We start from the raw sequence: 26,116 nt of genomic DNA on the forward strand, positions 1-26,116 counted from the left end.
TTTGAATCCTGAAAAGTAACAGTTTTGGACACAATGACGTTTCCACCCGACAGACGATTTGCCCAAAAAAAGGAGGGAGCAGAGTAATTTCAGGTTATCAGTGACTTTTTAATAAAACAAATATATTCACATTTCTTTGCAATGTAACTTAAAAATATAGACATTTACATAGTATATAACAATATATTTGTGTACACATTTACAATATTGGAAATGAACCATGCAGCACCATGTCTTTATAATACCGGTGTTGACAGAATTCAATAGCTCAGTTAAGTGCCACCTCCATTATAAGTTATTTACAATACAGTAATTTACTGCAATAATTCGAGGCTTTAAGTTCCATAAAAAGAGAAACAAAAACAGCTCTGCCACTTCCGACGATGACATTAAATCAATGTCTTTTCTCGAGACCCCAACGAAGTGCCGAGCCTAACTTATACTCATACTAACTATATGTTCGTGCGATAAAGTATAAACGAGGCTTCTTCACTTCTGCCCTCCCTCCCTCCCTCCTCCAGCCAACTTCCGATTCCTCGTCCGTCGATGGGAATCGGATCGGTCCAACCTTACGCTGCCCGCATTCCTCTGGGGGCATATCACTTTTCCACCAGGAATCATGTCTATCCTTCCGGGTGCTGCATGTGTTTGTGTCAGCGACTTTTTGGCAGGAAAGGATGTGGAGGTGTTCGGTTTATTTGTGTGTGTGTGTGTGTGTGTGTGTGTGTGTGTGTGTGTGTGTGTGTGTGTGTGTGTGTGTGTGTGTGTGTGTGTGTGTGTGCAGTGTGAGTGTGTGTGTGTCAGCGTCTCTGGCAGGTGTGTAGGTTCCGGGCGGCCGTCCTGCTGACAGTGTGGTCTCGCTCTCGCTCTCCTCCTCGCTCTCCTCCTCCTCCTCCCCCTCCCCCCCTCTCGGGTCGGCAGGCCAGGCTGTCGCCGCAGTCGCAGCGCTGGAACAGCTCCAGGCCGTGCGCGCCTTTCCTGCGGTGGCGCGTGCACACCTGGCCCTCTGTCAGCACGGGCTTGCAGATGCGAGACCAGAAGTGGCGGGCGCAGCACAGGCCCTCGGAGCAGTCCGCCGACCTCAGACAGGTATCTCCCTCCTGACCTAGATTAGAGAGAGAGAGAGATGGAGAAAAGTTACATCACTGGTTCTCAAACTGGAAAAAAAAATGTCCCTAATTGTTTTAGCCCACGATTTTTGTAACCCATTTTTGTCACCCAGTGCCAATTGCCTGAACTGTAATCCTGGGCACTACTCTCCCTCTGCCAGCCTGGGGAGAGCCCCGAACTAAGCTCATGCTTCCTTTTTTATTTTATTTCAAGGACTCCCAATAACTCTGAGAGTGTAGAAATTGAACCAAATGGACCCGTAAGGGTCCATTTGGTTCCATCTCTACACTCTCTACACTCCCCACTTTTTGTTTTAGAACCACTGCGTTTACGTACAAGAAACATATCGAGATGTTTTGATGTTGAACTGAGGATCGGTCCAAACAAAGCCAAAGACATAAGGCAGTCAGACAGCTTTGGTATGTTTCCTAAAAAGTGAGCTCGATGAAGAGGCTAAAAATAAATGGTTACCTTTGACAGAGTGGGGCTGATGCCCGTGACCAGAGGAGGGTGGTCTCTTGGCATGGTGCTCCATGGTGTTGTTGTTGTGACCGTGCCAACCGGTGATCGTGGCCCCGTCTATGCCCTCCAAATCATTTGCTGGCTGGCAAACGCCTGGGAAATTACAATAGAAGAAAACAAAGGTCATTCTCTCAATTAGATTTATACATCCTATTATATTCCACCTCAATAGCCCTACTTATTTGATCATTTTAATTATACTGAATTACAGCCTTTTAACGATCAACACATTAACAAGACAGTACTTATCAATGTGAATGTTGATGACTGATATAGGCTAACACATTGGTTCTCAAAGTGGGGTCCGGGGACCCCCAGGGGTCCTTGGGGGGGTTCCAGTGGGTCCCCTGACAAATTAATTGTTAGGAACCAAATTGACCCTTTGTGTGTCTGTAACTCTGAGAGTGTACAAATGGAACCAAATGGACCCTAACGGGTCCATTTGTACAATCTCAAGAGTTAAATTAACACTGATGATGATGATACTACAGTGTAGATTGGACCCCCAATAAAGTAAAATGGAAAGAAAGTAAAACAGTCCCTGGCATATCTTTCAAAATGGGGGTCCGTGGGCTAATGTGTCAATGTGTGGGTCCTTGACGCGAAAAAGTTTGAGAGCCACTGGAATAACGCATTTAAATCTATCAAAGTATTTCACTCAGAGGTAAGTGGTTAAGGAAAAAGCCTGGTCTCCTCACCGTTGCTGCAGCGGTTCCCTGCGCAGCACATCTGGTCCCGTGCGCAGCGCTTGCGGGTCTTTCTGCACGGCAGACACGCGCCTCTGGCGTCGTTGCAGAACTCATCGGATCCACACTCGTCATCGTCCGTACAAACACCTGACTGCAACAATGACATAAATACAAGCACGTTAACATAAGCTTTGCGTTGAAAGGAGAACACTGACTGAAAAGTCTGGAGAACCTGACATGATGAAACGTTGTTTCCCAAGATAACAGCAGAAACTTTTTGATATTTACGCACGGTCCGTTTTTTTGGTGGCATTTTTGGAGAGGGTTGTTCAATTAAATTAAATTAAAATGAGCTTTATTAGCACGAGGAAAATACGTTTACATCGCCAAAGCAAGTGTAAAAATATAATTAAAAAAACTAGTATGCTATACAGTTGGAGGGGGTAAAGCATTGTGTTAAATAGAGCTATTGTGTCGTTATATACATTCAATATACATGGTATAAAGCTTTTTGAAACAAATAGCAGCAATCTTCTGCAGTCACTTTGGGACATTCGGCAGATTTTTTCCCCCTCAAAACTATTTAAAGCCTCAGATTTAAAATATGTTTAAAGGTAGCAGCTCTGTTTATATGTGCAGTATGCTATATATAGGTCTATTAGGGGTCTAACTTGTTCAATTTACCTGCAGTGTGTCCACGGGGGGTATCCTGTGTCCCACGCTGCCCGGCGTGGAGGTGCGTGGACTGGGGCTGACCGGGTCGGCAGCACCCTTGGGTGCGCCTCCGCCGGGCACGTTCTTGATGGCATTGGAGTTCTTCGTCAAAACACTCCCAGAGTAAACGTTCCCAAAGTATCCAAACAGGGTGAGATACGCAACAGCCACGAAGCGACGCACCGAGTACAACCGCATGGTTTCTCCCGTGGTAACAAAACAAATAAAGTTAAAGAAAATCCGTCTTGTTCTGGGTAAAAAAAAACTATGGTGATCAAAGACAGCGTTCCCCCAAAAAAAGGCAAAGAAGTAAAGTGTTGAAGGAATCCTCCTGAGGTGAAGACAAGGTTCCTAGAGATGTTTGGGATCCTGGAGGTTCTCCTGATTGCACTGGAAGGGCTCCGGGATCTGGTCTTTATACATGTGGACTTGTTTGTCTTCCCCGCCCCTCAAACAGCACAACAAAGACACAGGGATGGAGTTTCAAAGGCGCCTAGAAGCTCCAGCGTCACTGACTGACTGACTGACTGTATATCCATCCATTCTCTACCCTGCTGTCAGAGCTTGCGTTTCACAATGTTTGTGTGTGTGTGTGTGTGTGTGTGTGTGTGTGTGTGTGTGTGTGTGTGTGTGTGTGTGTGTGTGTGTGTGTGTCCACACAGAGTGGTGGAAAAAGTACGCACATTTCTCACTTAAGTAAAAGTATCAATACTGCAATGTAGCAATACTTTGTTACAAGTAAAAGTCCAGAATTAAAAATGTACTCGAGTCAAAGTACAAACGTATTCAAATTCAAACCAAAATGTACATAAAGTACCAAAAGTAGAAAGTACTCATTACGCAGAATGTCCCCTTTGAACACAAGTTATCATTATGTCTAAATTGTAATATTTTGAAAATAGCAGATCTACAAGCTCACAATGTGTGGTGAGATGATGTAGTGGAGTAAAAGTAGCCTACTGAAAATTGGAAACTCTCCAGTAAAGTAAAACATACCTCACATGTGTACCTAAGTAGGCTACAGTATTTTAGTACATTTACTTCGTTACTTTACACCACTGTGTGCGTGCATGTGCGTGTGCGTGAGATGCTAATTGATGAGCAACAAGTCTGAGAACTGGGACTGGAATTGCGCGCGTTACACACAGTAAACATCCTCAGTGTTACTTTACTCTACTGGGGAGTGTCTACAAATGGAACCAAAGTCTATTTGGTTCCATGTTATACATTATTAAATATGTATGCATTATTGGCGACCTATGTCACCATTGCGTCATGGGGGAGTCCATGTTCTGGTCAACAGCCCATCATTTATTAGCTTTAAAAAATCTGTAAGGCTATAGGCTACATTAATTCCACTCTCGCACACCGTCATCATTCTTGCACATAATCCATCTTTTTTTGTATCTTGAAGAAAGTTCTTGGGATGCTTTAGATTCAGAATTAAATCCTATATTTCGCTCAGGTAGGCTGTAGCCTACAGTAAATGACATGTCATAGAGACTATGACCTTTTAGTGACACAGAGACATGACTTTCTTCTCATGAATATTGTTTTTCTGTTGTAGCCTATATGTGTGTGTGGATGACCCGCTCTGCACTTTACATGCGCGGCTCCTTTGACATTCAAGTAGCCTAACTAACTGCCCTCTGGCTGTGTGTGTGTGAAGAAAGATAGTGATTAAAGTTACTTTTCCGTCGATTAACCAGTTCATTTGATCTCTCTGATTGCACAGGGGGGGCAATTATCTCCCAGCGTGTGCTTGATGCACTGGCGGCGGACATCAATGTTAGGATAGTAAGGATATGTATGCGGACCATTAAGGGGTGTGAGAAGTTGACCGAATGAATGACCTTCCTTTCAAGGACTGACTGGCACTTGGAGATAAAAGGGTCTCTGATCTGTGTCCGTGTCTAGTGTGGACCTCTGCGCGCAGATATAGCTCAAACATTCAACATTATTTTATGAATTAATTCACAACAGGCGATTCAGTTTCTTGATGATCTTGTTCTTCATTGTAAGACAGGAGTTTTGACTTCCCCTGCTAGGATGGATACATTTAGAATCAGTCAGAATTGTACGATACTGGTCGAGTAGGCCTGCTGCAGATGAGAGGTGACGTGACAGGTTTCTCATTAGCCATGGTTCTCATATAGGGCAGTCACACTAAAACTCAAAGAAGAAATACAAATAAAATAGGCTATTGGCACAAATAAATAAATAATAATAATACAAAAAACAAAACATTAAATAGGTAGGCCAAAAAGTCATGTTTAGTGCTCTGGTAAGCAGGTGAATTATGTTGACAGAATCCAGACATAATATTTCACTGACATTGTTGTTGCATCATGTTGAATCATAACTTCATGAGTTTGGAATAGCCTTGGATATCATAGATGTATTTTATGACTTTTACTTTGGTATGAAGTAAAAGTCAGACTCGATAAAAACACATCTATGATAGTCTTTATCCAAGGCTAAGTGTAGAACCAACCAAGTGAAAATCCAATAGCTGATAAAAGCGTGCAGGTGCCAACGTTTGTCTTCTCTCTCACAGAGAAGACACCTTCTCTCTCAGAGAAGACAGAACAGAAGACACCTTGGCACTTGGACGTCATCTGGTGGCTTGTAGTGTGTTTGTAGTGTGTGTGAGACTCCAAGTTCTAGACACCTGACCTGACAAACAACGTTTGAATTGCTTGTAGCCTATATCTTTTGAAGTTAGAGCCCTTATCTACACTTTACTAAATGTTAGTGTTGGTAAGGTGAGCTCCTTTGATGGACTTTGATCTCCTTTGATCTCTCGCAGAGAAGTGTCACCCTGTTGTTATGGCTGAGGCCATTTCCCTGTACCCCCCCCCCCCCCCAACAGATTTGTTGTGAGAATAACACTGGGACTAGAAAAACGTGAAGTAATCTCCATTTACCACTCGAACCCCGACGACATCAATCAAAAGGAAAATGATTTCTGATGCAATGCAACATTATTAGAGAGAGAGAGAGAGAGAGAGAGAGAGAGAGAGAGAGAGAGAGAGAGAGAGAGAGAGATGGTGGTACAGCTATCTTATAAATAAGCTGAAGACATGGGAAGGAAGAATCCGTTTACATTCAGCGCCATCCAGTGGCAAGATTTAAACATAGCAGTTTCAATTTAGGCCTATGTTTTTTAGGCCTAGGCTTCTGTTGATTGTTTTTGAAGATGGAGCACAAATAATAATTCTTCAAAATTAAATAACAGAGACAAACACCACTCAAAAAGTATTGTATCTTTACTCTATGGTGTTAAAAATGTTACACTAGGCACTGTGAAATTAATTTACAGCATAAATAAACACAAGGCAAATATAATAAGGTACCGCGACATCAATAAAAAATGAGTCAAAACAGTTGGGTTTGGAAAGGGATTAAATGGATGAAATGGGGATGAAAATGATCAGCCATAAACTTGGAAAATTGGTAAATCATATTTCCTTTTCATGTGTTAGGACTCCTGCATTACAGCAGTGGTTCTCAACCTGTGGGCACATGATTTATTGGGGGTCCCCAGATGACAGTGAAGTGATTTAATTTAAGGACTTTTAAGGCCTTTTTAATACATAAAAAAAAAGAAATAAAATAAAAAGACCATTACTGCATCAAAAGTAATCAACAAACGATACTATAAAAACTGCTCAAACATTGGCTAAATTGTCAAATAATATAAGAAAGAGGCAAACATTTTGACAATAGACAATCTATAAGCTCATAGCTTGTAGATCTGCTATTTTCACAATATGTATCTGTGGAACAGATTCAAACAAAATTGAATGCCTCAACTCCTACATTCCAAGTGCTTATCAGGGTGGGGGGTCCCCAGTTCAAATGTGATTATTTTGGGGGGTCACAGCCTGAAAAGGTTGAGAACCACTGTAAGGACTCCTGCATTAGTGGTCTGATTATGTCTAGTGATCTAATTTTATATTTGGTTTCCTGGACAAACAACTGCATCAGAGTTGAGCTTTTCTCCACAATAGCAAGAAAACGTTAAACATTAAATTAGCTTTCAGTAAAACATTTATTTAATCTGACTATAGGCTATCATAATAATAGTCAGTTGGTTCTATCGCGTTCCTAACGTTTTATAACGGTAATACACAATAATGATTGTCATATGGGTGTATTACGAAAGACTACAAATCGTTCTTGTCATCTCTGATTATCTTCAAAAACAGAACGCTTGCTAAATTACATTGACATGAAGAGTGATTGAAAATTTCTCCTTCTGCAGTATTTAGTGTCAGACGCTGTAAATGTATTTAATCAAATAAATCTCAAATGCTATCCATTATAAGGTCTGGAGAAGAGCATGTCAGTGCAGCTGATGCATGGTATAACAGATAGGCTATATCCACATACCATATATGACATGCTGTCGGGCAGAAACCACATCTCCATATTTCAACTTTTTAATGTTTTTTTCCGTAAATTAATGCCCTACTTTGGTGCTCACACAATGTGTCACGTTTTGAGCTTGTAGATGTGCCCTTTTTGCTATTTGTGAAACATTTGGGAAGTTAAAGTGGAACCATGTAACTATTTTTGAATGAATACATTTGTCCAATCTGTATGGTAGAGTAGTTAACCACTTAAACCCCATATGGGTAACCGGGGTCCCTCAGGGTTCTATACTAGTGTCTTTGCTGTTTTCTGTTATTGTGGGGGAAGCTTTTGCTGAAAATAGCCGATTGATCTGCTATTTTCTGCGAAAGCTTTCCCCACAATACGGATGCTGGGGTTTAAGTGGTTAATTGAATGTAACTTAATTGGGGTTGTTGTGTTTAGTGTCCCTCCCTGCTCTTCTATGGGACATTTAGATCGTGTCAAAGGTCATGTCTCACCTAGACACAGGATCTGACACGAAGTTTGACCACCTGATGGTCAAGATTCAATGTATCCCCTGAGCAAGCAGGCATGCAGGCTCTATTAGCTCAAAAAAGGTAAAAATGTCAGCACTTGCGCAGGAAACCGGGTTCAAATCCGGGGTAGAAGAGGAAAGTTATAGTGCAGCTTTAAAGTGAAAGTGTTACGTGTGTCTGTGGGTTTTATAAACATTTCACAAATGAAAGGTATTATCAATTGAGACAAAATAAGTATATTGGATTCACTGGAACAAAGGTTGTTTAAAAAATTTGCTGAAAAGTAACAGTTTTGGACATACAGGGTTTCCGCCCGACAGATACATTTAACATTAGACAGAAATGGCTCCTGTGAAAGCAATCATCACAACAGGACATTTGTTATAATAGACAGTTTGTTAACCATTCAACGACATTAGAAATCCCCTTTATGCAGCGATCAATGTATTTTATTACTTTAAAAAACGAAAGGATGAGAAGCAGCCATCTTGGAGGACAAAATTGTTTTTTTGAGGTGTTTATTTGTGCATGCAGCATTGAAAAGGTGACGTGATGTTAAATGTTTTGAATGCCATTGAATTTAAGGCACTTACATTGCTCTACCTTGAAGCGTAATTCATACTTAGTTGCGCGCCAATGTCGCGCACAGAAAATAGTGACTCTTCAACCTCACAGCGCGTTGCGGCGCGTTGTGAGGTTGAAGATAGGCTATTTTCTGAGTGCGGCACTAAGTATACTAAGTAGGGATGCACCAATATATCAACCATATATCGGTTAACGGACAATATTTGCCTTGTTGACTGCCATTGGCACATCGGCAAATAAGTTGACATTCACCGATGGCAGTGTCCATTGTTTATCTGTTGTTGTGACACAGCTTATCTGCAGCCCAACAAACTGCAGATCTGGAGCAGTTATTTCTTATAATGAGAATGTATTTGTTTCCCGGCCACAAAAGTGGAAATAAACAACAAAAACTAAATAGATAAATATCGGTATCGGCCCAGAATTCCCACATCGGTGCATCCCTAATACTAAGTATAAATCAGACTTTAGTAAGCTGTGATTATTGATGATTGGACATAATGTGAGATGATGATGAATTGATAAGTTTGGTGCTAATTAACATGGTGGTGGGCATTCACAAAACAGCATCTGCTTCGGTCATTCACCGCGTAGGGATAGTGGTCCAGTGGTGCAAAGAAAAGATGTACATTTACTCAAGTGCTGTATTTAAAGTTTGATTTTGAGATACTTTTACTTTACTTGAGTATGTCCTTTTTTCAAATACTTTTTACCTCACTACAATCATTTTCAAACTAGTTACAAGTTACTCTGTAGATTTAAATTAGTATTACAAATTAAGCCCTTCTTCGGCTACTCGAAAATAACCGAGCTGCAAGCTCACAATGCCACGCGGCATGTTGTGAACTTGTAAATCTGCTATTCTTGAAAAAAGTTTGATACATTTAGAAAAAGAGTATTTTTTACTTTAGTTCAAATTTTAATGCCAATACTTAATTGGCATCAAATTCTCAATACTGAATACAGGCCTTTTACTTGTAACAAGTTGTTTCTACGTTGTGGTGGTATTGCTACTTTCACTTTAGTAAAACATTTTATTTCTTCCACCACTGGTTAATTTCTGTAACAGTGGAACCCGTGGAACAATGGTGTCATGTCATGTCGATGCAACAGTCAAAGATGACGTGTGATGTTTTGAAATTGTGCCTTATTTCCAGAAAGAGAGAAGATTCACCATGGTCATAGCTACTGATTGTGATAAACACAAAGTTACACTTAAAAGAACACCCCATGTTGTAACACCAACAGAGGCTAATGCGGTGTCAAATACCGACGTCCCACCTTAGTTTAGATGCAAATCGCTGTTGTCGGGCAGAAACCTCTTATCTCCATATTTTAACTTTTTTTTGGACACCTAAACATGGTGGGCATCTAATTTGGCTAATTTGGAAAATATGGTCTGAATTCTGAAGTAATACATACGCGGTACATCATTATCAGGCCTTCAACTTCTTGTTTATGCCTATAATGACAGGCTAGCCACAAGGTTTGTAGTAAATGTAGCAATTGTTGAAATATTAGGCATTAAATGTTAAATGTTCAAGCATATGCAAACCATGTATATACTTTACGTAAATTCAGGCCACTTCCCAAATTCACATTTTCTTTTACATTTTGGGAACATAAATGGCCAATTTAACATTGAGGTGCCCACAATGTTTAGGTGCCCAAATGATGAAGTGTTACAAAAGGAATCTAGCACAAACATAATTCTTCATGTACAGAAACAGTTACCAGTGTTGTTGTCTTTATACCACTCTCCTCCTCACCATAGTTCAGCATTAACAGCACCAGAGTCATTGAAAACATATGTCACCGGGTCAAAGCTACGCTACATGTTGAGCGGATCTGATCATTTCACATTAGGGGGCACAGCCTATGGATGTGAAAGTATACCTGAACTACTGGATGGCTACACATAAGGCTGGGCAATTCATCCAAAATATATCGCAAATATACCGACATTTAGAACCAAAAAACGACTTAATCTTGCTCACGTTAGGTTAATCAAATAACCTTTCTTATGTCGACATTGACAAAATAAATAAATCCCAATAGCCACCATTGTACATACTTCGTTTGGTGGCGTGCAATGATCTACAAGCTCACAACACGTTGCATCGCGATACGTTATGAGCTTGTATTGCTATTTTCACTTAAGAAAAAAATAATTGTTCATTAATCATAATCGAGGCAACATTTTGAAATAATTGTGATATTGATTTAAAGTCATATCGCCCAGCCCCAGCAACACAGTCAAATCCAGAGTGTTAATTTAACTCTGGATCTTACCGTGTACATAAGAATTCATACGTATCGTAGCGCGTGGCTAAACCCACTCAATTTGCCGGCAGGAAAAACAAATGTGGTTGCTTTGACTTGATGAAAAACAAAAAGCTAGCTAATAACACTGCCGAAGTTAATCGTCCTAAGTGCATAAATAACACATTGCTTTTCCGAAATGTTTCTTCATTGGTGTGGCGGGACGGGGTGTGTGTCGATTGGATTTGTATAGTAGCAGGGCACTTAAGAGAGTCTTACTCTTTTCAAAGCACATATAACAGTATTTGTGCTTTTTTTAAGGTAAATAACTGCAGTATACAATGCACTATGTGTTTAATTGTAGCCTTGTGTGTGCATGTGTGAGAACACAACCAAATATTATGTACAGTACATATACCATATAGATGTCTCAAGAGAACAAGAAAGTCAGTAACATTCAGGCTTTTGTTTTGAGCACTTGGTACCAGTTTTCTTCTTGCAGGCCATAGGCCACGTCTCAGGTCCTTATTCTGCCCTGTCCTAGCCCCTCTATCCTCACCCCTATAAGGTTATGCAAAGAAGGAAAGGGTATCCACGGTAGGCCATTCACAAATACAGAATTTTAGTATTCGACTTCGAATACCAAAAAGTATTCAAATAGCCGAATATCTGCGGGTGATATATCATATTTCTTTCATCCAATAAAAACGAGGAATTCTCAGCATTTCTCATTAAAATGCAGTGTTGCAGGCAGTCATGTTTTATCTTCCTGGCATGAGTGCTGCCGTTTTAGCGCCCCACCTGCATTGAGTGACACAACGTCACGTATTGAACAGCATGAAATTATTTGACAATCTGAACACAATCAACCATGAATGGATTAGGAGAACTATCCAACACCAGAGCCCACAGCTGCATATCTGCTGTAGATATATTGCCACTGTTTTATAAAAAAATATAAATAATAATAATACAAATAATATTAAAAACAAAAGTAATATCAGCGAATATTCGACTTTGATGTACAGTGTCGAATAGTGGTTTTAATATTCGATTATCCATTATCCATACTGAAGGTAGATAAATTGCATAATTCGAGAGCTTGTAGATTTGATTTGAGCACTCAAACTCACTGAAATCTGAACCTGTAACTTGTAATCCAGTCACATTTACATGTGTCAGAGTTTGAAGTCACATAAAGAAAAAGAAAAAAAGCAAAGTCACAGAAACAATATTCACACACGTGTAGATCGACAGTTGCACAACGAGAACTGTTTATTCTTTGTGACTTCAATTTACAATGTTTTATGCAAGAGCATATTTCAGTGTACGTAAGTAAGTAGATCGGAGGGGCTTATTGTCGGTATCAGCCCGAGATCGTGGGAGTCTATCGCCGGTACAATGTGCTAGGCCCCTGGGAGATGGATTGCTGAGTTGGAGCACCACACCTACCACCAGCTCCCAGTACTTACGGCACGACTTGCCGCACTCAAGCCGTGCTACTCATACGCAGAGTTGGTGGTGCCCGGGATCGAACCCATGACCTTGTGGTCCAAAGGCTACCGACTGAGCTACCCGGAGACGTGTGCACATCACATTTTACGAGTGGTCAAATCAAATCTACCACCTCTCGAATTTTGCAAAACATACCTTCATATTGACGAATCCACAGAGCGCTGCCTGTAGCTGCGGTGTCGCGGTGAGGAGCAGCATCTGTTTGACACCGCAGTTATGATTGCCGCTGTGTGGATTCGTCTATAGATGCCCTTTTCTTCTTTACATAACCTTGTAGGAGTGAGGATAGAGGAGCTATAGGACAGAGCAAAATAAGTACCTGAGATGCAGCCATAGTGTTTAAACATCTTGTTTCCTTTTAGTGGAAGGCATCAAAGACAGCAGCCTAGCAGCTGCATATTAATAACCATAAACCAGCTACTACAGGCTCTTCTTATGGAGGCAGAGGTACGGTGACCAGACGTCCCAGGTTTGGCCGGGACGGTTGTCCCAGTTTCAAGCTGGGTGTCCAGAGTCCTGACAAATATCTCTAACACACTCAAATGTCCCCGGTTTTCAACATTCACTCACTACCAAATTGTCCCGTTTTTTTTTTTCACCACAGTTAAAATAATAACACTTGAGTGCTTACATAGTTTATCATGTTCTGTTCTTTTCTGTTGAAAGGTTGCAGTCAATAGGTGGTGTGCTAACTGCTGAAAAAATAGGCTCTGAGCATGACTGTATAGTTCCCTTTTCCAGAAGGCGGCATTTCTGGTTCCTGTTCCACTTCTGGGTCAGTATCTCATAGCTTCATTTGATCTCAGCAGCAGATTTGAACACGGAAACACATATGAAAGTGTTGTGTTTCCAGTTTAAATCTCATGCTGAACCAATCCACTAAGCCAGTAGCCTCGGGAACCCATGCATTTTTTACTAAGCCAGTGGATCCCAAACCTTTTAGCTCAAGACCTAAAAGAGAAATTTGATGTCTCCCCGGGACACAAACTAGTGAAAATAGTAGATCTACAAGCGATGTGAGCTTGGGGAAAAAATCCCCAAAAAGTTGTATTAAAAGAATAAAAAAAGAATAAACATTCCATTAATAAGAGGGAAAAATACTTTTAAAAAGTAGTGAAAACAGCAGAGAAAATCTTTTGAAATAATAATAATTAAAAACAAAATGTAGGAAACCCCAAAAAATAAAGGGGTATTTACTCACAACCCATAAAAAATTGTTTGGGAAGTTTGGGAATTAAGCTACACAAAAACTGACCTGGTAGCCTACAGGAAACGGGAATACCACCTTCTGGGAAAGGGAACTGCAGTCAACCACAGAGCCTATTATCCCCCACATCCTGATGAAAAAAAAAAGTTTGTTGGGGACACCTGCCCCCCCTGTCTCCAACCAATCACTCATAAGCAACAACGTGAGCAAAAAAAAGGAAAAGTACAATCCCGCTTCAAACCATTCTTTGCGAACATTTCACCATCACATCCTGTTAATCAACAGATTTCACATCACATTCCCTGCTATAGAGGCAAATCCTGGCTCCGTTGACAGCCTTGTGTAATCACTCTGTGTACGTATGTTTGTGTGTGTGTGTGTGTGTGTGTTTGTGTGTGAGAGTGTGTGTGTACGCGCGTGTGTGTCCCTGCACCTTTGTTTTTTTTTGCATTCTGAGGTGAGCTGTGAAAGACGGCACTGAAGGAGTGCTACAGCGGTCCCGTTTATAAATGCTAATTCCAGAGCCACAGTGAAGTGAAGGCATATCGGTGACCCCCAGAGGACATTGTGCCATCTGTCCCTTTATCTCTTTTCGGTATACTCTTCATTTTCTTAACGCAGTTTTTTTTTTACATCACAGCTGTGTCCTGCAGATGGCCTGCTCCAAGCCAAAGTTTTTCTTGTTTTTTTTTGTTTGTTTTTTACTTTGCAGGCGGTACAAGGTTTTTGTTTTGTTTTTTTTCCTTCTAAAAATCGACGTCCCAGCCAGAGTTGTCATCGGGGGGCGGGTCCTCGTTGTCCTCTGGGAAGCTGTCGAAGTTACTCGTGTCGACTGCTGATGTCACCTTTAGTTGGAACCAAACACATAAGAGACAGGTCAGCGGTCTGCATAATATGGAGTCTGAACTGAAAGCAAATAAACTTGGTCAGAAGCAGGGTTTTTATTTAACTGTTAACGAAAACATTTTAGTTAACTGAAATAAAAATGTAAATGTGGCTTTACACGAAATACTTACATACTTAATTGAAACTGTTGTGTGTTTACTAAAATGAATTAAAACATAATTTAGCGGCGTATACGTTTTAAGCTCTGTTAATCTTAAAAGAAATACCGTAGTGAAAATGGCTGATCTGCAAGCTCAGTAGATCAGCTAAAACTAAGCCTTTTCAAAAAATGTATGTCAAAGCAAACCTGCTTTACAAACAAATTAAAACTAAACATGAATGCTAAACAAAAAGTACTCTTTTTTAATAATAACGAATAAAAAAATGCAAAACTATAAGAACCTTGGCTAGAACATAAACAAAGGAGATAAGGAGATATGCAAGACGTGACATAATCTATACTTACATTAGGGATGATAGGAGGGGTCAACGTCCCTTTCTTCAAGCCCTCCCAATTAAAGCCTTCGAACCATCTAGGAAAAACATCAACCGTTTTGAACCAATTTCCTCCAGCAGATGATCATCATGCAGTCTTTAATCACTTCTTAAACTCTATTCTTCGTTGACAGGGATCCCCCAGGGGTCTGTACTTGGCGCTCATTTTTTTCCACCTCTAAATCAGACATGTCCAAAGTCAGGCCCGGGGGACAATCGTGGCACAATCGTGGCACGAGGGGAAATTTTATATGGCCCATGGCTTCCAATACAACAATGCATCATTTATGGTCGGCCAGTAATAGTCATGTGAAAATCATACATTGAAGTTAACCTGGGCAGATTGTTACGTGTTGTCTCCTTCGTTCTCACGATGTAAAATATGTTTTATTTTATTTAATTTTGTATTAATAAGCCTTTTGCACACATACAAAGGCGACAGGTACGTAGGAGAAGACCAGACGAGGGCCCCCAACGTACTGAAAGAAAAACACTCCGGCACACTGTCTTCAAATGCAAGAAAACAAGGTTTAATGGGAATATAATAACGTTTCAGTCTATTAGGCCTTCATCAGGTTATCTTAAGCGTTTTTTTCTTGCATTTGAAGACAGTGTGTGGGAGTTTTTTCTTTCAATCATTTTATTTTTTATTAAAATAAATGTGAACAAAAGACAATGTATTGGACTGTAAATATAATAGCAATGGTCCCCAGTTAAATGATTGATAGTTAGGAACCAAATGGGCCCTTACTAGCTCTGTAACTCTGAGATTGTACACATGGAACCAAATGGACCCTTACAACAATGTGTGTTGTAAGGGTCAATGTGCAGAAAGCGTAATTGCTTCGGTTTAGTTCACAGCACATTTGAGTGGCTTAAATGTTTCTACACTGCCCTACAAAACACTATTGATATTGCACTGTAGTTCAAATCAAACTGTTGTAATGCAATGCACTTGTTTGTGACTTTGTTATGGTTCAAAGGTACAGTATGACAGAAGATGCAGTTGGCCCTAAGGCTTTTGTTTATTGTCTCTGTCGGGTGGAAACCTCATATGTCCAAAACTGTTACTTTTCAGGATTCAAATTCAAAAGTAGCAGATCTACAAGCTCCAAACGTGTCGCTTCACGCCCCGTTTCGAGCTTGTAGATCTGCTACTTTTGATGCTTTTGTAGGCAAAAACACAAAAAGTTAAAATATGGAGATAAAGAGGTTTCTGCCCGACAGCAACGATATTTTGTATGTCTTTATGATGAATTGAATACCCTAGGACCACAAAGGAAACAAGGCCTCAAGGCTTTTTTTGTGTTATCCTTTTAGCATTGCTTGCATAATTGTACTTGCAGTACTGTTTTCAACTTGTCGATAAAGTATTCAATAAATCAATCAATCAATCAAAAAAGGCATGGCCCCCTTTGAAAAAGAGTTTGGACACCTGTGCGCTACACCAAATCCCTTTGCCAAAAATAGCCGATCTACAAGATCACTACAATGTTGTGAGCTTGTAGATTGGCTTTTTTCAGCGCATGTTGACCTACTTACGCCAAACGTAAACCTATTATGACATGCCCAGAATAGGTTCAAGTGTTTTTTAAGGACAAGAGGCAGCCATACCTGAATGAGTAGAGAGGCTGCCTGGGCAGCAGAAGGGCCCAGGTTCAATTCCCAGACCCGGTAATGTGTTGAGGTGTCCCTGAGCAAGACATTTAAACCCCAGGAGTTCATATTTGTGTACTTACTTGTGCTTTTGTATGTCTTTCACGCCATTTTTCAAGTTTCCCAGTCTTTCAGATGGATTGTCCCTATAAAAAACAAGACCACACAAGCGGTAAGTCCGTGTTGCAACAAATCAACCAATCAGAACAAGGTAAAGTGCTGGAGGCATTAAACATTCACCTGCACAGTTTTTTGATTAAGTTGGCAGCATTTTTGGTAATCTTCTTTGGAAATTCGATCATGTCGATCCCCCTCAGGATGATGTTGTAGGTCTTCATAGGATCAGGACCAGAGAAAGGAGGGCTGTGGAGCAGTGACACAGATGCTATTATCCACAATCTTATGAAACGTATTGAATTACATTGGTTCTCAAATGTTTTCCTGTCAAAGGACCTTCAGATTAGTGTATTTGGCTGCAAACCTCAATCTAAAAAGATTTTCTGCCAGTGACTCACTAATGCTCCTGATAAAATCGTACAATTTTCTACTCGGTCTGTGTAGGAGGGCTGTGGACACTTCAGAAACCCGTCTACCAGTGACATCATTGTTAGGCAGGATTTTTTTCCAATAAGATTTCAATGTTTTTATTTAGATTTGTATTAACGTGAGAACAATGGCTTCTATTATTGCATTGCAACTTTCCAGGAATAGAAAGCCTGCCGTTTCTTTTAGCTTGGATCCCCCATCGATGATGTCACTGGTAGACGGGACTCTGAACTGTCCACAGCCCTCCTCTGAGACACAGACTGAGTAGAAAACAATGGTACCATTTTATCATGAGCATTAGTGAGGATCAATTATATGAAGATAGGTTGAAAATGGGTGAAGTCGTCCTTTAAAATGTTTTAAAAATGTCCACATTTTGTCATTTTTTTGGAAAAATTGCAGATCTATAAAGTCACAGTGCATTGTAGATGGGATATTTTCAAACAGCAGATGGGGTTAAAGTGGGTAAACATATTTTGATGCTATATTATCAGAGGTTGCTGGGGACCCCCTGGAACCCAGTCAAGGACCCCTAGGTCACCTGACCTCACTTTGAGAACCATTGTACTAGGGCATTGCATTGAAAGTGAACGTTTCTCAACTTTATCTCCATTATCGGTCCTCACTAATGCTCACTGTATGACTTTACTGTTTCCGTCTACTCTCCTTGTGTCTCAGAGGTGGGTTGAGGATTAGCTAAAAAATGTACCTGTGCATGACATCATGGGCTGGGATTCCAGGCTAATGAAAACATCCTCTCTGTCTGAAACATTAGCACGCTAAAGTATTTCTACATCTCTGAGCTATTCACAGCTAGACGCAAAACTCAGGACAGATAAAGCCTCAATGACACATCAGCATCAGTGATGTGCGAAACATGAGGCTACTTGTTCACAGAGAAGGTGAGAGAATTTGAAGCGTGAGAATTATGATATGTTCTGACCATAATAATAATATATCCAATTTATATAGTGGTTTTATCTGTACTACAACAACAGAACAAAAGAAACAACTTTATTAAGAGAATAACTAGTTAAAAAGCTAAAAACTAAGAAAACATTACAATTTAAAGGGGGGGTTAGAATTAGGTGGGGAAACGTGGGTTTTGAGGGAGGTTTTGAACAGGGCAAGGGTGGGGCTGCCCCTTTGATGTGAGCTGGGAGTGAGTTCCAAAGCAAGGGGGCTGCAACTGAGAAAGCCCTGTCACCCCAGGTTTGTTTCTTTGTCGTGGGGACATCCAGGAGGTTGGCACCTCGGCATCACCAGACCTGAGGGAACGGGAGGGGGGCGTGGCGGTGCGGAGGTCGGAAAGGTAGGGGGGAGCTTGGTTGTCGAGGGCCTTGTAGGTGGTGAGCAGTATTTTGAAATCTATTCTGTGTTCTGTGGGAGCCAGTCAAACACAGAATGGTGCCATCATGACGTAGCACCATCTGAACATCGAAGAGTCAAGATGACATGGCACAGGCCGTGGTATCTTTGGTTTAGGGTAAAGCTTGGTCCCGTGACACAAGCTGTTCCGCTCGTATCTTTGTACAACTTACTAGGCACTCTCCCTGCTTTTCCCCCTCGAGAACTACTGTTCCAACAGAATGTTTAATGTATACTTCTACCAGGAGCTCATGTATTAAACTTCTATCTTATAACGTGAAGTCGTGAAGTGTCTTTATATTCAGGCTAGTTTGCCATCATAATAGAGTAGTAACGTAGTTTTCTATGTCCTTCTCCTCATCTATATTTTTGCTGTTTAATTTTTGCTGACATCACCAGCTGGTACGTGCAAAGGAAGACACAGACAAGACCTAGCATTATTCAAAGATCTGTGCAAACCTATTTAATAAAAATATGGACTTGTTTCTCAGACTAGAATTTAGAACGATCAAACAAGTGAAAACATAAACATTTCGTCTCTGTCGGGTGGAAACCACATATGTCCAAAACTTTTACCTTTCAGGATTCAAATTCAAAAGTAGCAAAAGTAGCAGATCTACAAGCTCAAAACGCTTCACGCCGCATTTGGAGCTTGTGGATCTGCTACTTTCGATACTTTTGTGTTGGTGGTCTGTGCCCCTTGTCGTCGCTCGAAAATAGAACAGAGCTCTGAAAGACGCGTCAAAAGCTGTTTGACACTTGACACCTCCAGTGTGTGGGGATTGGGACCCATTGTGTTTAACCGGTTAAATACAATTGGGTGCATCTTTCTACCTGTGTAACAGAATTTAATCTTGAAAGTATTGGAAAATGTTTAATAATATTGAAAACATTTAACACAAATATTCTCTGCTGCGGGTCCCTGGCAGATGGGGGTCCACGGCCAAATACATATAAATTTGGGGGTCCTTGACATGAAACGGTTGTCAGAGAAGCAGAGAAGCGCTGCTGTAAGGGACATGTCCGGGCTTGTGCCTACCTGCCAGTCAACAGTTCAAACATGAGGATTCCTAGAGACCAGTAGTCTGCTGAGATGTCGTGGCCCTTGTTCAGGATGATCTCTGGTGCTACGTACTCCGGCGTCCCACAGAACGTCCACGTCTTCTTCCCAAAACCTATCTTTTTTGCAAAGCCAAAATCCACCTGAGAGAAATAGTGTGATACAGTTTGTGTTTTATCAATCAAGAAAGCAGCACATATGAAAATTAATTTCCATTCATTCAGATATATACGGTATGGCCATGCTGGAAGTATCTTTTTTTTATGATTTGTATTTTCTTTTCTTTTGTGGACAAACAAACAGATACATTTCTTTTAACAGATGATGCAAACATTTTTTTTTTGACAAGACATACAATAGACATTACAAGGACATTCTTAAATCAATAGCTACATTACTTACGATTATAACAAGACAAGACATACCATACACAACATATAATGGACAGAACAGACAAAATACAAGACAAAAAAAAAAAAAAGAAGAAAGTACAAAGATAACAACAAAGGAAACAACATGCTGGAAGTATCTTAATTACATTTTTTTCTAAAGTAATTGCGATGTTGCAAAATATGTGATTGCTGGCTCATAAAATTACAGTGAAATAGCTAACCTTATGTAATAGTAAAAGAGCACCATCTAGTGGCTGAATGTTGTTTATTGCCCATTCAAGTAAGAGACAGTAGGAATACATTTATTTTTAGCAGCTGCAAAGCTGCTGCTCTACAAACAGGCTCAGACCTAGTCCGACACCTGAGTGACACCTAAGTGTCATTGGCTGACCTGGCTGTCCTTCACTCCTTTAAGCCAATGGCGACACGAATGGGGAGACGGCCCCCCCCCCGCAGTAACCGTGCTCCGCTGCGCTCCCCTCATTCACAGACAGTGCAAGTCTTACTGCAGCCTCAGGCAGGAGGGTTAGCCTAAATGCTAGCGTGCTTCATTAGACATAGTTTGGCTATTAAGTTATTATTTGGCCATGTTCACACTGACTTCAATCTTAACTATTGTTGGGAAGACCGTGTGGTGTCAAAAAATGTTGCCACCACTTATATAAAAAACATTACAGCGTTTAGCGTCGCAGATTCGCAGATTCTTCATTCTTTAGCGTCGCAGATTAGTCACGCTAAATTGCCAGGTTTGGCGAGAGAAACAAGCAATCCGAAAAACAAGTAATCAGGTCTATGAAAACAATCACACACACACACACACACACACACACACACACACACACACACACACACACACACACACACGCACACACACACACACAATACAGAATGCAGCTGCTAATAATATGACTGTCAAGTCATATTTATTTCTTGTTTGTTTGCAGCAATTCCTTTTTTTTAGTATTATAAAGAGAAGGTTCTTGTAATCTGGCTCTGGGTCACGTTTGAGTTGCTTACCAGCTTGGCGTATCCCCTGTGGTCCAATATAAGGTTCTCTGGTTTAAGGTCTCTGTAGATGATGCCTTTGGAATGCAGGTAGGCGAAGGCCTCCGACACACACGCTGTGTAGAACCGAGTGGTCGAGTCCTCGAAGGAACCCCTGGAAAACCACGAGAGGCAACAGCTCTTCAGAGTCAGGTTCAAATATGGTAAAGCTAAGACTATATATCGCTGTTGTCGGGCAGAAATCTCTTATCTCCATATGTTAACTTTTTGATTTTTTTCATAAATGAATGCCCCACGTGATCATACAAAAGTAGCAGATCTGCAAGCTCGAAACAAATTAGTTTTATAGTTTGTTTAGCTCAATAGAAATGTAATGATAATGAAAGAAACGTACCGGTCTCTGAGAATGGTCCACAGCTCTCCTCCCAGACACGCCTCCATCAGCATGTAGAGGTACTTGCTGTCTTTAAACGTTCTATACAGTCTGAAAACACAACAACAATAATACCTCAGAGCAGTACTAGTGATACAGTACAGTAGAACCAGTGTTCTATCTAAAATATATCGTTGCTGTTGTGCAGAAACCTTGTATAGATACAAGGTTTCTGCACATTAGAACACAGGTAATGTTCTGCATCACACAAAGTAGGGCATTTATTTACAAAAAACAAAAAACAAAAAAATGGTAATATGGAGATCTCCATATTACCATTTTTTTGTTTTTTGTTTTTTGTAAATAAATGCCCTACTTTGTGTGATGCAGAAGTACAGAAAATAGCTGATTTACAAGCTCGCATCGCAATGCATTGTGAGCTTGTAGATCAGCTTATGTAGCTATTTTGATACATTTTGAAAGTGAAAGGCTAACTGTGTGGGTCTTATAAATATTGAACCAATGAAAAGTATTAACAAGAGCTTGTGACTAAATAACAATTAGATTGGATCCATTAGAACACAGGTAATGTTTTTCCACTTCCTGAAAGCTAACAATTTTGGACATACAAGGTTTCCACCCGACAGCAACGATTCACTTGCACCTGATCCTCTCATTGTGTTGTTTGGGCTTTCCTCCTCACCCACACTACGACTGACAGAAATGCATAAGGTTGCCATTTGTTTGTATAAGGATGTAATTTGTTACCCTATTAGCGAGACCATTAATCTTGCTTTAGAATGGAAATCCTTGCACCCCCCTTTCTCGTGCTCTCTGGATTGAATCCGTTTTAAATTGCATACACTTGGAGAAAAACACGTTAAACGCACGCTTAATGGGTCTATAAACAAATTCTGTGCAAAGTGGCCTCCATTTTCTTATGAGTAGAGTTTCCCTACAGTTCCAGAGTGATGCTGTTAGATATTGTCACTGTCGGGTAAAACACGTTTATACGTATCTCCATGTTTGTTTGTTTTCTCATAAGTCAATGCCCTACTCTCGCTCGTGAAAACGACAGCGTAACGACAGCTTAGGACTTCTTTGGGACAAAAAAGTGAAGTCTCTTTACTTGAGACTTGTCAAGTCTTGATTTGGGACTTGACTCGAGAGCGAAGACTTACTTGTACTTGTGACTTTGGTCCCACCTCTGTCTCGGACCGTTTTTTTCCATCTACATCAAATCTCTTCGCCAAAAATAGCCGAAGCTCAAAACGCACCGCGTTGCAATGTGTTTTGAGCTTGTAGATCTGATGTTTTTGGTGAATGTTCCCCCCAGAAACTCCCAGTTCACTTTGAACTGGGGTTCAAAGTGAACTGGGGTTCAAAGTGAACTGGGGTTCAAAGTGGCTTAAATGAAAACCATAGTTGTAATAGTTGTACCTCACAATGAAGTCGGAGTGGGCCTCCTGCATTATGAGCTTCTCTGAGCGGATGTGCTCCTGCTGCCGCGTGTCCACGATGTGACGCTTCTTCAGGATCTTCATGGCGAACGTCTTGTTCTCGTCACTCTTCAGCTGAACCTGGAGACAGACGGAAGGTGGAGAGGAGGACATGCAAGCATGAAGTAACAACGAGGCTCGCCAAGTCATTATTGAGAACTTGGAACTACTTGGAACACACATAATAATGCCAATAAAGTCTAGTGCAGGGGTCTTCAACATTTGTCAGGCCAAGGTTTAGTTGAGAGACAGAGAGAGAAGATTGTCGAAAATCGTGTTGGAGATTATCTATCGTCTCCTTCAGGTGTCCAAAACTAGCAAAAGTAGCAAATCTTTGAGCTCAAAACGTGGAGATAAGAGGTTTCTGCTCTACAGCAACAATGTTTTTTTCTGTCGTTCTTTTTGTTAGAACGCCTTGATAAGATGCTTTCAAAGCTAGTTCACTATATTTAGCAGATTGTCTCATCAATGTCTGTGGACAGATTGGAGACTACAGTAGCTTGGAAGCATTCCACAGGTTTTCTTTTAAGTGACTATGGGTTGATCTCCAAGTGATGCTGCAGCTTTGATGGCTTCATAGATTCATTTGTCAGCACTGTCATCAGTGTAGTGTAACTTAAATGTTTCTTTGCTTACACGTTATCTTTGCCAATAATACGTTGGGTTCATGTTAATGTGTATTTTCAGACATTTGGCAGCCCCCCTTAGAGGGCTGGTTCTCAAACATTTTCATGTCAAGGACCCCCAAAATGATATATAATTTGACCACGGAACCCCATCTGAAAATGGTTTGTGCCAGGTACCTACAGCAGAGATTTTTTTTAATTATTCAAATATTTCCAGTTATGTTTTTGGGGACTTTTCACAAAAAATCTAAAATAGCAGATGTACAATTTTGCAGCGTGGCACAAAGTGACGCTTTGTGAACTTGGATATCCCAAGGACCACTGGGGGTCCCCGGACCCCACTTGGAGAACCACTGCCCTAGGTGCTGCCGGACAGCCGTGTTGAAGACCCCTGGTTTAGTGTTGATCACAGAAACATCCCTACCAGCTCCACGCGCCCGAAGCCACCGACTCCCAGAGTGTCGATGATGTTGAAGTCAGCCAGGTTGAGGTTGAAGAAAAAGGCGTTCTCTGCCTCATATCTGTGATGTCAGAGAGAGAAAAGAACCAGGATTAAAGATGGGTTCACTGATGAAAGAGAAGCTGCTCCACCTTCAATGAGCCGTGACCAAAATACCTCCTTTTAGCACTCACTCACTCCTGTTTTAATTATGAAACACTCTGAGGCACTCAGCCAGTCAGATGTCATGATCGTGGCAGGGCTGTCACGATCATGACATTTTAGTTGATGATGAATTGTTGTACAAATAATTGCAATTAACAATTTAATCGGTTTTGTTTTTGTGATTGAACATTGAAATGACATTTCTGTTTGCCGTTTAGGCTTTGTAAACAAAAAATCACACCCTGTGTGAAGAGAGTGGTGCCTTTGATGAGCCCCGTATTGATGTTGTCATCAATGTTTGTTTATTGGACATACGGACGGACACACAGACAAAGTCAGATATAGGAGTGGTTGGCACCACTCAAAAATGCACACGGCAGATATATGACAAATAATTTTACATACAAAGCCTAAAACTGAAATATACAAATAAATCATCTTTCGGGTGGAAAACTGTTACTTTTCAGGATTCAAATTCAAAAACAGCAAAAGTAGTAGATCTACAAGCTCAAAATTACTTTTGATGCTTTTGTGAGACACTGTAGTATGATCAAGTAAGGGCATTCATTTACGGAAAAACTAAAAACTAAAATATGGAGATAAGACGTTTCTTCTGCCCGACTTTAACAAAATAATGTACTATGGACAAATAATTGTGATTACCTAAAATAATTGCGAGCGGGAGATTACGTAACTAATAACTGTAACAGGCCCTGAGTATTCTAAATATGAGGATGCATGAGCTATCAGCATGTGCATGTGTTTAGTCCGACGACGGGCCGACTGTCATCTCTGCGTGTGCACAGACCCACTGTCTCCAGTCTGTCTGCAGTCTGTCTGCGTCTCCACTCTTTAAAGCGGAGGAGAACAAAGGCCGAGACATCAGTCACATTGTGTTCAGCAATTCCACAAATGTATGTCGCTGTGCCACCAAACACTTCTAACATCTCCCAGCCAACTTGAACACACACACACACACACACACACACACACACACACACACACACACACACACACACATTCCCTGGAAACGTCACATCCCCCCAGATGTCCAATAAGTTCTTCTCTGGTTGGAACTTGGTACTTAATCATGATGGGGGTTTCATCAGCGCTGTTTCTGGATCAGTGAGATTAGGGAATATCTGAGTTTTTTTGGGGGGGTTGTTGTTTTGGGGGAGGGGGGGACTCAGGACTCTCACAAGTGTGCGAGACACATACACATGCACATGCACACGCACACACACACACACACACACACACACACACACACACACACACACACACACACACACACACAGCTGAGCAACATTGGGCAATAATCTAATCCAGGGGTCTTCAACAGGGGGTCCTCAGAGTTACTACAGGGGGGCCGCAAAATCTTTGTGTGATAGGACATTCTCTTTTTTTACATTAACCACTTCAACCCTAGCGTCCCTATTCTGAGGGGAACATTAGCCGAAAATAGCAAGCTCACAACACCTCGCAGTGCGAGGCATTGTGAGCTTGTAGATCGGCTATTTTTGGCATAGAGGCTTGCTTCTAGGGGGAAGAACAGACCGAGTACAAGTTTTCTAAGTATTGAGGGTTTAAGTGGTTAACTGTCTGAAAATACACATTAACATGAATATTATCTATGAAAGTTGAATCTGCAACACAATTCTATACAATATTTTGTGGGGGTCCCCGCTTCATCTCTCTGTCAACCAGGGGGTCCTTGGCTTGAAAAACGTCGAAGACCCCTGATCTAACCGATAAGCACACAGGCCCAGAGAAGGACTTTATTTTAGGAATCAGCATCATTCTTTCTGGGCATTTCTTTCTTTCAGTGGGGTCAAACTCATCCTCACGGCTACTCAGATTAAAAGCACATGTTAAGGTTGAAATAACGAGGTGAGTGACTGACTGACTTGGCGTGCATATCGCAGAGGACCCGAGGGAGTGATGCCCTGAGTGGGAAGTCAGTGGGATCAGTGGATCCAAAACAAATATCAACTAGAAAATGTGCTCCTCGGAGCACAGGTCTCCGCCAGTACTGTTCCTGATTAATCCTGTCTTAAGTGTTACTCCGCCATTTCGTGATTATTCCTGTCTTACCTCACTTTGAAAGA

At 41.0% G+C, this 26,116-nt stretch overlaps 2 protein-coding genes across 4 annotated transcripts in view; both read right to left on the reverse strand.

Moving 5' to 3' along the window:
* Positions 1 to 726: 726 nt before the first annotated feature.
* LOC311059156 (dickkopf-related protein 1-like) lies at positions 727 to 3,436 on the reverse strand. The gene is made up of 4 exons (XM_084076840.1): positions 3,006 to 3,436; positions 2,331 to 2,472; positions 1,582 to 1,725; positions 727 to 1,105 (listed from the first exon to the last, which is right to left on the reverse strand). Exons 1-4 carry the CDS (start codon positions 3,231 to 3,233, stop codon positions 801 to 803), a joined length of 819 nt encoding a protein of 272 aa, XP_083932966.1. The 5' UTR covers positions 3,234 to 3,436; the 3' UTR covers positions 727 to 800.
* A 3,239-nt stretch (positions 3,437 to 6,675) lies between these two features.
* LOC311059383 (cGMP-dependent protein kinase 1) overlaps positions 6,676 to 26,116 on the reverse strand; it is a gene marked incomplete at its 5' end in the record, with an annotated part of 166,979 nt that continues 147,538 nt past the window's right edge. For all 3 annotated transcript variants that reach the window (XM_084077264.1, XM_084077263.1, XM_084077265.1), the window contains 9 exons: positions 6,676 to 14,344; positions 14,851 to 14,917; positions 16,619 to 16,681; positions 16,776 to 16,898; positions 19,489 to 19,652; positions 20,919 to 21,060; positions 21,301 to 21,390; positions 22,720 to 22,859; positions 23,829 to 23,925. In XM_084077264.1, the coding sequence (XP_083933390.1) occupies positions 14,246 to 14,344; positions 14,851 to 14,917; positions 16,619 to 16,681; positions 16,776 to 16,898; positions 19,489 to 19,652; positions 20,919 to 21,060; positions 21,301 to 21,390; positions 22,720 to 22,859; positions 23,829 to 23,925 (985 nt within the window). In that variant the 3' untranslated portion in view covers positions 6,676 to 14,245. The remainder of the gene's footprint in view (positions 14,345 to 14,850; positions 14,918 to 16,618; positions 16,682 to 16,775; positions 16,899 to 19,488; positions 19,653 to 20,918; positions 21,061 to 21,300; positions 21,391 to 22,719; positions 22,860 to 23,828; positions 23,926 to 26,116) is intronic.

Source organism: Gymnoscopelus microlampas (genome assembly GCF_963454915.1).
Source record: "Gymnoscopelus microlampas genome assembly, chromosome: 13".
Lineage (NCBI taxonomy): Eukaryota > Metazoa > Chordata > Actinopteri > Myctophiformes > Myctophidae > Gymnoscopelus > Gymnoscopelus microlampas.

What these genes read in the sequence shown, in the direction of transcription:
- LOC311059156 (XM_084076840.1), bottom strand. Translation starts at nt 3,233, where the DNA reads ATGCGGTTGTACTCGGTGCGTCGCTTCGTGGCTGTTGCGTATCTCACC. An exon ending in CCCCCGTGGACACACTGCAG is followed by an intron (nt 2,473 to 3,005) that starts GTAAATTGAACA and finishes TCATTGTTGCAG; the next exon opens with TCAGGTGTTTGTACGGACGA. An exon ending in TCAGCCCCACTCTGTCAAAG is followed by an intron (nt 1,106 to 1,581) that starts GTAACCATTTAT and finishes TCTCTAATCTAG; the next exon opens with GTCAGGAGGGAGATACCTGT.